At 44.3% G+C, this 13,037-nt stretch overlaps 1 protein-coding gene across 1 annotated transcript in view; it reads right to left on the reverse strand.

Moving 5' to 3' along the window:
* Window positions 1-13,037, reverse strand: part of LOC126262189 (dystroglycan 1) — a 280,598-nt gene that overhangs the window by 44,375 nt on the left and 223,186 nt on the right. Inside the window, exon 3 of the mRNA XM_049958600.1 lies at window positions 660-1,005. Within this exon, the coding sequence (XP_049814557.1) occupies window positions 660-1,005 (346 nt within the window). The remainder of the gene's footprint in view (window positions 1-659; window positions 1,006-13,037) is intronic.

Consider the following 13,037-nt stretch of genomic DNA (forward strand, 5'->3'; position numbering starts at 1 on the left):
TCCGACCGACACCAGCCACCTCCGACCGACACCAGCCACCTCCGACCGACACCAGCCACCTCCGACCGACACCAGCCACCTCCGACCGACACCAGCCACCTCCGACCGACACCAGCCACCTCCGACCGACGTCGGCTCGCACCGAACAACTCTGACCGACATCGGCCGACACCTGCCACCTCCGACCGACACCGGCCACCTCCGACCGACACCGATCGACGTCAGCCGACACCGGCCACCTCCGACCGACACCAGCCACCTCCGACCGACGTCGGCTGGCACCGAACAACTCCAACCGACGTAGGCCGACACCAGCCACGTCAGACCGACGTCGGACGACACGTACCACCTACGACTGATCGCGGTCGATATTGACCGTTTCCGACCAACATCGGGTGACACTAGCTATGTTCGACTAGTCGATATCGGCCATCTTCAACCGATGTCGGTTGTCGAAAAAATCCACCGATCTCGGTACCACTGTGACCGCAGCCTAAGCCGCTTGTAGATCACGTATCTCTTGATCCATATTTGGCGAGCACACGCCCGCGTGAAGAGAGGTACTTGCCGGCCGCGTGAAGCCGAGCCGGGTGAAAAGTGAGCTATGTGAAGTGAGTGTCGCTTCGTTACGCCGATGCAGCCCCCTGTCCAGTACTCACGTCGTATCGGTCGACGGCGCCGGAGAAGGCGTCTGCGGGGATGTCTATCTGCAGCAGGCGGCCCGCGACGGCGAGGCGGTCGGGAACTCCCCACTGTCGCCGCAGCGGGCCGTCGGGCGCGGGAGGCGGGGCGCCCTCCTCCGGCTCGAAGGCGAAGTCCTCCTCAGAGGGCGAGGAGGGGGCGGAGGAGGAGGAGGAGGAGGAGGAGGAGGAGGAGAAGGAAGTGGAGCCGGTGGCGGCCGTCGTGGCCACCAGGAGGAAGATGAGCAGGGGGCAGTGGCCGGAGAGCGGCCGTGGGCGGGTGCGCGGCGCCGCCATCACGAACACTCGCGCATGGGCCGGCCGCCTGCCAACACACACAAACACACGGCGGGCTCAGTAAAAAGTACCACCACTTCTCATTTTGCTGCAAAAGAAAAAAAAATATTCAACTTGGAAACAGGAGATAATCCCTCTGCATTTGCAAAACATCTAAGGTAACATATTCTGTGACGTTTCGGGATTGCAGCCGGATCGTGTTGACTTCTAGAGGCGGACACTCACTTGAATATCACTAGACGGTTGCCAGCCGAAATATTGTGGCAAGAAGTCAACGTGATCCAGCTGCAATCCCGAAACCTCGTAGAATGTTCTGTACACTGGGTAACGTGTTCACAACTCACCACCAGGAGAATAGCAGCAGTGGTAGTCAGCTCTGTTGTGCAAGAGCCGTATAGATATTTGGGCCGTCGCCTCAGGCAGCGTATGCACCAGTCTTATTGTTAATTGCTTAACTACATAAATTAGTATGTTATGAGGCCAAAATAGGGTAGATATAGCAAGGGCGCGATAAATTGGTCGCCTGCCCCCCAAACATCGATTGTTAAAATTCGGCACAATTCGAAACACTTCGTGACTACCGTTCTCTGTTTCAGATTCCTGCCACTCTGAGCGACGCCGTAGTATTTTAATTGCCTTACGAAGTTTTGCTGTGTTGTCCGTGTGAGCGGACAAGTAACAGTTTAATAACAGTAACTCTACTTATATACGAATGCACTATTGAATGTGAGACACGACCACAGATGTTTATCAAGTTTGTGAATGTCACTTTTCTTCTAAAAAATGGCTCTGAGCACAATGGGACTTAACTTCTGAGGTCATCAGTCCCCTAGAACTTAGAACTACTTAAACCTAACTAACCTAAGGACATCACACACATCCATGCCCGAGGCAGAATTCGAACCTGCGACCGTAACGGTCGCGCGGTTCCAGACTGTAGCGCCTAGAACCGCTCGGCCACCCTGGCCGGCCCTTTTTCTTCAACTTATTGTCTTACAATACAGCATTCATAATTTGATATTCCTTGCTACTAATATGTACCGTTTTAGAACATGAGCGTCTCTATAATGCGCACTGACGAATCCGTGTTTCTTCTGTGTCAAAATTAATGAAGTAGCAGAGAATCGGTACAAGTCGCGCAAGCCAGTCAGTTGTCGGTATGGAAGACAGACAATGAAACTTTCCCTGCCTCTCATCTCTAAACACCGCTTTGGCCACGCTATTTGCCCTTCTGTCCCTGAGGTCAGCGGCCAGCTTTACTTAGCTCACGGCCAAATTCACCAACTTAAATTAAAATTAAGCACTTCTTAATATATTGCTGTCTCTACAGCAACTTGTTGGTTACTGAGCGGGAGAACTACTCTCTTAGGAAGCTCTTAACGGGTAATGCTCACTTCACAACAATTCCCACAGACATGACGTCATCTTGACGTAACGCACGATATCGATGACCGCATGATCGGCTATTGACTTTGTGAAAAAGAAGAATATAATGTTATTGCTCCTCGATTAGGTCGTAGTAGTTAAAGGTGTCCTCTTAGGTTACTGCCAAACCACATACTCGGAAATCGCTAAATATTTATTTCATACTTTGTTCTCAGATCAGACTGAATGTAAATAATATCGAATATTTCAGAACATATTTGTATAACATTCATAAGAAAGTAACAGAACGTGTTAACAACGCTAATATGAAAAAAAATTGCATGTAACGAGATGCAAACAAGCAGCTTTCGACTCCAGAAACCACGACGTTACTCATATGCTAGCAGTTAATCTTGCGATGTTTAACTCCGGTCTTCGTCATCATACTCTATCTTGCAGACTCGTATTTTTGACGCGTTATTAAGTGACACTTGTTGTGTCGTCTGTGTTAGTAAGTGACACTTGTTGTGTCGTCTGTGTTAGTAAGTGACACTTGTTGTGTCGTCTGTGTTAGTAAGTGACACTTGTTGTGTCGTCTGTGTTAGTAAGTGACACTTGTTGTGTCGTCTGTGTTAGTAAGTGACACTTGTTGTGTCGTCTGTGTTAGTAAGTGACACTTGTTGTGTCATCTGTGTTAGTAAGTGACACTTGTTGTGTCATCTGTGTTAGTAAGTGACACTTGTTGTGTTATCTGTGTTAGTAAGTGACACTTGTTGTGTTATCTGTGTTATTAAGTGACACTTGTTGTGTTATCTGTGTTATTAAGTGACACTTGTTGTGTCGTCTGTGTTATTAAGTGACACTTGTTGTGTCGTCTGTGTTATTAAGTGACACTTGTTGTGTCGTCTGTGTTAGTAAGTGACACTTGTTGTGTCGTCTGTGTTAGTAAGTGACACTTGTTGTGTCGTCTGTGTTAGTAAGTGACACTTGTTGTGTCATCTGTGTTAGTAAGTGACACTTGTTGTGTCATCTGTGTTAGTAAGTGACACTTGTTGTGTCATCTGTGTTAGTAAGTGACACTTGTTGTGTCATCTGTGTTAGTAAGTGACACTTGTTGTGTCATCTGTGTTAGTAAGTGACACTTGTTGTGTCATCTGTGTTAGTAAGTGACACTTGTTGTGTCGTCTGTGTTATTAAGTGACACTTGTTGTGTTGTCTGTGTTATTAAGTGACATATAATGATAATGATGATGTGTTTCTGATAAATTTTCAATGCTCCGTTGCACTGAAACGGCATAGTGCAAATTATAAAACAAGTGTGTTTCATGCTTACTTTGTAAATTACTGACGATAACAACCCACTCCGAAGGGAGCACTCTTATATGAAGGCACTAACTGTCGATAAATCATTACGTGACATCTTATTATAGCAATAATTATAATAAATAATTCCCAGAATGACGTGTTTTTGTAAATGTCCGGTACGAGCGCATGAAATCTTGTGAGAGGCCTGTGTCGAATGCTAACGTAAGTCGATAGCCGATCATGCGGCCGTCGATTTTCTGTGTGACGTCAAAATGACGTCACGTTTGCGGGAATTATTGCTCTTAAAGTCCGTTGACGTTTATGGATTGGGGTGTTTTCTGCTAGATGCACATTATAAAATACGCTGTGAGAACCACGGACGGCTCTGATACTTGATACGGGCCGCAAGCAGCCCAAGGACCGCTTTTTGACGACCATTGGACTAGACAGCAATAAAATCTTAAAATATGTGGATAAAAATCCTAGGTAAAGATCGCTAAAACTCCTTTATTTGATCACTGACGAGTCGCCTTCAAATCTAAAACACGCAGAACTGCACAACTGAAAGGGACAATAGCACACTACATTTTGTATTTAAACTTCCATTCTAGGATTCATAGCAATAAAAATTTTATTATTTGATTCCGTGTATACCAGCCACCAGGCAGTACATTCCATCATAATCTGTTCGGCTGAATCGCTCTTGTTGTCATGTACACTCTGAAATTTTTTTTTGTATTGATTGTGACAAAATAAAGACACACAAAGTGCTTTTGGTAGGTGATATACGGCTGTGATCTTACCTAAAGTAGGTCGTCCTGGTTGCATACAGTCTATCACTAGCCATGTGTTAACAAGGAAGCAGCTGCAGGACGGCTGTCAGAGAACTAACCACATATGCTGAGTTATTACTACACGAAAACGTTGTCAGATGGCGCTATCAGCCAACGAAGTTTTACAGAGTCGTGCCTCTATAGTAATATTCAGAATGGCAACGTAACTAACTATGTTACATTTCTACAATCTGTAGAACCCTTATACCGAACATAGGCTATTCCTTAAGCAGTAACAACCAGACAAACACTAAAAAGCAAGAAATAAAATGGTCATAGTTGAAAGTAGTACAGTATTTAAGATACAGGAAAGTATTAACAGTGGCAATAATCAGCAACCATTATACTGAATAATAAAGAGAGTATTCACTGTAACTCGAGGTCTAGGTGCCAATTATAATCAGCGAGATAAGTGGTTTTCATTACACCAATATATTAACAGACAACCTAAGTTCATGTATGTACAGAACTTGATCATATGTGTAAAAGCACAATTTGAATGACATGTTCAAAGCCAAGTACCGAAGTTGTAAGCCGTAGAAAAGACTGGTTGGTTGGTTTCAGAGAGGTGGGGGGGAGAGAGATAAGGGACCAAACTGCGAGGTCATAGGTCTCATAGAGAAAGATGCAGACCAAATGTAGCTAAAGATCTAAGTGCTGGGCACACGGTATTACTTATAGTGAAGTAGCTCACAGGTAGTAGCTGCATGTATGGAGATTCAGCATAAATTATATGCATAAAAGCGTAATAGTGTGACACCCACATAACAGAGGTAAAAAGAATGTCAAATGGTATCGCAAAGTACATGAGTATAAAATAATCAATGGATACACTAGAATATATTGAGTGAAGGTTCACATAAGAGAAGCAGTTATTGACACTAGTTATAATAGAGGCTCAACTCTGTAAAACTTCGTTTGCTAGAAGCGCCATCTGATAGCGCTTTCGTGTAGCAATAATGCTACATAAGAGATTAGTTCTCCGACCGCCGTCTTGGAGCAAATTCCTAGATCTTTTAGCAGTGCGAGTTACTCCTATGGCTAGTGATAGTCTATATGTAACCATAACGACCTACTTTAGGTAAGATCACAGCTGTGTATCACCTACCAAAAGCACTTTGGGTGTCTTTCTTTTGTCACAATAAATACAATAAAATTTCGGTATGGACATGCCAACAAGAGCGATTCAGCCGAACAGATTACGACGGAATGTAATGCCTGGTGGCTGGTATACACGGAATCAAATAATAAAATTTTTATTGCTACGTATCATAGAATGGAAATTTAAATACAAAATGTATTGTGTATTGTTCATTTCTGTTGTGCAATTTTCTGTACTTTAACACTGAAGATGGCTAGTCAATAAGCTGAAACTAGTTATCAAATAAGCGAGTTTTAGCGATCTTGAACTAGGATTTTTTTATCTACATGTTTTAACATAATAGTTCACGTATCTTCCGATTTGGCAATGTCAAATAACAACAGAAAAAATCTTATTTTACCAGAAAATTATCGGATGCACAAAACCAAAACAAAAACGAAAACATTTTTCGAGCACCAATGTGAACATGGCAAACAACTCAGTAGTTAATTTAATTTTATCGATTTTCGCAGCTGCGCATGTAATTGTAATGAATACTTTCGGAGTATATTAAACAGAGCCTTCAGTCACTAATATTTGACCGAGTGGAGCGGCGCAGTGTTAGCACACTGGACTTGTATTCGGGGGAACGACGGTTCAAACCCACGTCCGACCATCCTGATTTAGATTTTCCATGATTTCCCTAAATCGCTTCAGGTAAATGCCGAGAACGTTCCTTTGACAGGACACGGCCGACTTTCTTCCCCATCGTTCCTAATCCGATGGGACCGATGACCTCGCTGTTTGGTCCCCTCCCCCAACCAACCAACCAAAACTTATATTTGTCTTTTATTACACTACACCGCGCATTTCTGGACCTGTGGACACATTTTCAGGTTTATCTAGGTGGTTACCTTAATTTTCTTGTTCTTGAGCTCTGATGATGCTTCAGAACAGTGTATTTCTGTTTTCAGATGTTTAGGTGTTGACTTCCGGAAATCGTGGAAGAAAGAAACGAATGAAACTAAGAATGAGGAAATTCGCGAATCTTACCAGGTAATTGTACCGCTATACTACTTCACTTCGCTCACGATGCACATGTTTGTCTGTAGATGACAAACTGTAACTAAAATAGTTCAAATGGCTCTGGGCACTATGGGACTCAATATCTGAGGTCATCAGTCCCCTAGAACTTTGAACTACTTAAACCTAACTAACCTAAGGACATCACACACATTCATGCCCGAGGCAGGATTCGAACCTGCGACCGTAGCGGTCGCGCGGTTCCAAACTGAAGCGCCTAGAACCGCACGGCAACGCCGGCCGGCCGAAGTTAACCTATATTTTGATATTTGTATGGTAGTTACATCTTTTTCAGCTATGGCTTGAAGAACACCTCTTTTCGTTGTTAACAGGTATTACATTAAGAATAAGTGTCTAAAATTACTCAAATAACTGCGGATAGTAAATTCTATTTGTTTATTTTGACAGTGATTCATCTTCTTTTAGTTTCTGGGAATACATCTAGATTCTTGTGGGTAGGCTGGGTTCTTTTGCAAATCATTAATGACATGCCTGGGGATACACAATTGTCAACATAAAACAACATAGCGTCCAGGGATGTTTTACTCAGCTTATCTGGTAAGTCACAGAAGCCCCGTCCTTCCTCACTCTACCCGGCTTCCGTGCAAATAACCCGTACCCAAAATCCAGACATACCAACCCGTTCTGCCCCAAACCACTTCCTGACAAGTATTCTAGTCACATCCATCATTTTCAAAACCACTTCCCCTTCCCCCAGAACGTTACTCCTACTAATACTAACACAATGTCCTATCTCTCTAACAAGTGTCCGCAGCTCGCGGTCGCGTTCTCGCTTCCAGAGCACGCGGTCCCGGGTTCGATTCCCGGCGGGATCAGGGATTTTCACCTGCCTCGAGATGACTGGGTGTTTGTGTTGTCCTCATCATTTCATCATCATTCATGAAAGTGGCGAGATTGGACTGAGCAACGGTTGGGAATTTGTACGGGCGCTGATAACCGCGCAGTTGAGCGCCCCATCAACCAATCATCACCTTTAACAAATCTGCTCTCCCCTCCTTCCCTTCTTTTTTTTACTCTCTCTCTCTCTCTCTCTCTCTCTCTCTCTCTCTCTCTCTCTCTCTCTCTCTCTCTCTCTCTCTCTCTCTCACACACACACACACACACACACACACACACACACACACACACACACTCTATATAACTTCTGCGACTTGTAGAGGGTGAGTGAATGCATAATACTTTGAACTGAAATCTATATTCGGAAACTTACCGTTTCCGTGATACACCGCCCGCATCTCGTGGTCGTGCGGTAGCTTTCTCGCTTCCCACGCCCGGGTTCCCGGGTTCGATTCCCGGCGGAGTCAGGGATTTTCTCTGCCTCGTGATGGCTGGGTGTTGTGTGATGTCCTTAGGTTAGTTAGGTTTAAGTAGTTCTAAGTTCTAGGGGACTGATGACCATAGATGTCAAGTCCCATAGTGCTCAGAGCCATTTGAACCATCGTGATACACCCATTTGAAAACATGTTGAGAATGCGACCGCTTTTATAAGTAACTGATCGGGGGTGACCCAGTACATCATTTGTTTTTCATTTCCACTCGTTCACAGCTAAAGCAATTGCTCGTATACTCGCTGACAAGTTCTCATCGGCGTGATGCAGTACGCCTTCTTCCAATTCGGGTGCGCGGCGTCTCCTTGGAGCTCCACAGCCACGCCTGCTGATTGTGAAGGTACCCTTTCTGGAAGGCGTTGCGTAATTATGGCGAAAAGGACATGCGATGGGGTCGGATGTTGTGGAGAACGAACTTGATAAAGGCGACGAGCAGCTCTTCCATTACTGAGAGCTTCGCCGTGCAGAAGGATCATATCAGTGTATTCTGCAAACGTGTATTCAACCATGTTGCTCTAACACTCACAGACACGTGAATGAGGTTCGAACCAGGTCAGAGAGGTACGATAGACGTCAAATGACATCAGCTGATACGACGTAGTCATCCCCCACCATGACTACCCTGTTGCATAAATACCTAACAAACGCCGGCCGGAGTGGCCGAGCGGTTCTAGGCGCTACAGTCTGGAACCGGGCGGCCGCTACGGTCGCAGGTTCGAAATCTGCCTCGGGCATGGATGTGTGTGATGTCCTTAGGTTAGTTAGGTTTAAGTAGTTCTAAGTTCTAGGGGACTGATGACCTCAGAAGGTAAGTCCCATAGTACTCAGAGCCATTTGAACCTATCAAACATGTTTTCAAACGGTTGTAGCACGAAAACGCTAAGTTTTTGGACATGGGTTCCTATTCAAAATATTACGTACTCATTCCGCCCTCTACAACTCTCTCTCTCTCTCTCTCCACAACAAATGATCTTAGCGCAGAAAACAGTCACTGTCAGGTTACCTTCCATTCGGAAAGTGGGTGCACTCAGCGACTATTATGTGACTTATAAATTGTAGAGTGCAACAATCAGTCGTCTTTTTTTTCCCTTAGATTTCATTACGCAAAAGGTGCAGTGGTTAGCACACTGGACTCGCATTCGGAAGGACGACGGTTCAATCCCGCGTCCGGCCATCCTGATTTAGGTTTTCCGTGATTTTCCTAAATCGCTCGAGGCAAATGCCGGGATGGTTCCTTTGAAAGGGCACGGCCGACTTCCTTCACCATCCTTCCCTAACCCTATGAGACCGATAACCTCGCTGTTTGGTCTCTTCCCCCAAACAACCAACCAACCAACCATTACGCAAATCCAGATTTCGGATAGTAGCTAGCCATTCTCAATAATGCACTATTTTCTATTGTCAATGCATGTAAGTCCCTGTTGTTCGGGCGTCAGTCACAGTTCTTTGAATACTAAAACAGTCACTGTTCAAAAATTCTCTATATTTTCAACCACAACTTGGGTTTCGAGAAAAATGTTTAGTGTTGATTTAAACGAGCACGAGACACACTTGGCAGCACCGCTTAATCAGCTATCAAAATCGGACTTCGACTGCATGTATTAATTGTATATCATAGATACACAGCATTAATTACTGACCGTTTCTTGCTGAACAGATGGAGGAAAAAATCGAAAGAAATTCCTTTAAGAAACGTTTCCACAGCCGAAATAGCTATCTATAAAGTAAATAATATACACTGAAGGGACAAAGACACTCGTACACCCGCCTAACATCGTGTGGGCCCCCCGCACACATGCAGAAGTGCCTCAACTCGACGTGAGATGGACTCGACTAATGTCTGAAATAGTCCTGGAGGGAATTGACACCATAAATCCGTAAGAGTACGAGGGGGTGGAGATTTCTTCTGAATAGCACGCTGTAAGGCATCCCAGATATGCTCAATAATGTTATGTCTGTGGAGTTTGGTGGCCAGCGTAGTGTGTAAACTCTGAAGAGTGTACTGGAGCCACTCTGTAGCAATTCTGGAGGTGTGGGGTGTCGCAATGTCCTGCTGGAACTGCCCAAGTCCGTCGGAATGCACAACGGACGTAAATCGATGCAGGTGACCAGACAGGATGCTTGCGTACGTGTCACCTGTCAGAGTCGTATCTAGACGTACCTGGGGCCCCATATCACTCCAACTGCACACGCCCCACACCATTACAGAGCCTCCACCAGCGTCGACAGTCCCCTGCTGACACGAAGCGTCCTTGGATTCATGAGGTTGTACCCATACCCGTACACATCCAACCGCTCGACATAATTTGAAAGGAAACACGTCCGAGCAGGCAACATGTTTCCAGTCATCAACAGTCCAATGTCGGTGTTGACGGGCCCAGGCGAGGCGTAAAGCTTTGTGTCATGCAGTCATCAGGTGTATATGCTTGGGTCTTCGGCTCCAAGCCCATGTCGATGATGTTCCGTTGAATGGTTCGCACGCTGACGCTTGTTGATGGCCGAGCATCTGCAGCAATTTGCAGAAAGATTGCCCTTCTGTCACGTTGAACTAATCTCTTCAGTTGTCGTTGCTCCCGTTCTTGCAGGATACTTTTCCGGCCGCAGCGATGTCGAAGATTTGATATTTTAGCGGATTCCTGATATTCACGGTACACTCGTGAAATTGTCGTACGGTAAAATCCCCACTTCATCGCTACATCGGAGATGCTGTGTTCCATGGCTCGTGCGTCAACTATAACACCTGCATCAAACTCACTTAAATGTTGATAACCTGCCATTGTAGCATTAGTAACCAATCTAACAACTGCGCCAGACACTTGTCGTCTTATATAGGCACTTCATCTTATAACTGCACAAAACGAAATCCGTTCTCTTGAAGTGTCAAAACATTGAAAGTGACGATTGCAGTCGAACGTGACATGATCTGCGAAATTTTGCTATTCAGAATTGATCCAAGTACATGCCAAAATAATATGAGATTAAACAACACAGGTTTCCAAGTTCGTTTTTTGTCCTAATCTAACTGCTTTATACAATCAGCCCTTATTTGAAGGTGTGTGTGTGTGTGTGTGTGTCTCACAGGCCTGTTGATTGATACATTCCTTCATTCATCCACAAATGTCAAACAATGGTACCCTCCGCGATACATCATGCGGTGGCTTGCAGAGTACGTATATAGATGTAGAACAATTTAAGGAATGCAATAAGTAAGAAGCAGCTCTTATGATTTGTTTCTTCAAGCTACGCTAACTTCTACCTAAGGCCTACCAGCAGACCTGCTCTTCTGACTTCTATTGCCCTCGAATAACGGTATTCGGAAGACTGAGCGTAATAACGACTATCACCTTTTTTTGTGCGAAAGACTTCTTATGCCCTTATTCACATGTGTTTCTGCATTTATGAACTGTTCAAAAAATGGCTCTAAGCACTATGGGACTTAACATCTGATGTCATCGGTCCCCTAGAATTAGAACTACGTAAACCTAACCTAAGGACATCACACACATCCATGCTCGAGGCAGGATTCGAACCTGCGACCGTAGCAGCTGCGTGGTGCCGGACTGAAGCGCCTAGACCCGTTCGGCCACAGAGGCCGGCTTTATGAACTGTACTCGCTGAGTCACTGTTCCTATTAAATGTCTTCATTCCTATTCGTTTTGGTCACAGAACATTAATGATTTGGTGGTGGACAGTCTGTCCATGGCACCATGCTCACGTACACACACCAAGAAAAGAAAAGCAATATAGACAGAACTAGTTCACATACTCCATTATTACTAGCACACTGACATATTCAACTTGTGCACTGCACGACTTAAAAAAAATATATATATAACCGCACTTTCGCTTAAAACTTCCACACTAAGAAACCGTGGTCAATATATGAAACTATTCACTGACGTTTCGTCCCCACTGATGGGGAAACATCATCAGATATAAATAAGAAGTCGCATCGATAGTCAAGGACGACCGGAAATTACCCAGATGTACAGGGGGCACTACCATCCGTTACGTGATCATCCGTTGCTAGTAACATCGTTCTCGATTAAAAGTAATCGATCTTTAGTCTCTTGGAGCAAATTCGGCATCCATATTTAATTTTACGTAACTCCCTCTTATTTTCTGTTAACAGTAACATAGTGTTTATGTATTTCGATTGTCTCTTTGTACAAAAGCGCATGATAATGCGTAGTCTTGGTTAAAACACTAGTCTCACTGCATTTTATTTCATTGTCTCATTTCGAGAAACATGTTTTGCTACGGATGTTTTGTCATTTTCTCCGAAGCGGCAGTCCCTTTTAAGTTCGACTAAGCGAGTATTACTACTACTTTCCTTGGTTCCAACGTGTACTTCGACATAACTACACCAAAGTTTATGCACACCGGATGTCGCTAGTGGATGACGTACATCCTTTGTAGTTCGTAGCATTATTTTATTTTCCTGGTGGGTTCAAAAATCGTTTGAATCTCATGCCTGGCCAAAACTATACCGACGCTTTCCGTAACCTTTATAATAAAAGGAGAGAAAACTTTTCCTATGGCATGCGCTGTTCCTCATTAGTCCTGGAATCCTCTCCACTTCAATTTAGAGCTCGTTCACCATCTCAGTGCAGTACCATTTTTTTCTAAAAAGCTGGCGTAAGTAACAGTTCTTCTCGGAAAGAAAACTGTGTCACATAATTTATTAGTCCTATCCAGTAAAGTTTTAATTTCATGTCTAGGTTGCGTATCTGTACGTGTTGCTTTCCTGTACAATTTTGGCCCATAGTTCCGTCCGCCCGTTTGATCAATGACATAATAGAAAATTAAGTTGCCCGTTGCTCTTTCTCCAACGCAAATTGATTTTTGGGATGATAATATTTAGAAGTACCAGGAAGATATCCAGACCCTCTTCGTCGTGGGTTCATACTACAAATACATCTCCACAGAGCGGAACCTCTTGGTATTATTCTAATTACATTTAAAATTTCTTCTTCTCTCATGCATTGGGGCACTTGGACCATTGCGACTTCTTATCAGTCCATCTCTTCTTTGGTCTACAAAC

This window comes from Schistocerca nitens, chromosome 6, assembly GCF_023898315.1.
Source record: "Schistocerca nitens isolate TAMUIC-IGC-003100 chromosome 6, iqSchNite1.1, whole genome shotgun sequence".
NCBI classification, from domain to species: domain Eukaryota; kingdom Metazoa; phylum Arthropoda; class Insecta; order Orthoptera; family Acrididae; genus Schistocerca; species Schistocerca nitens.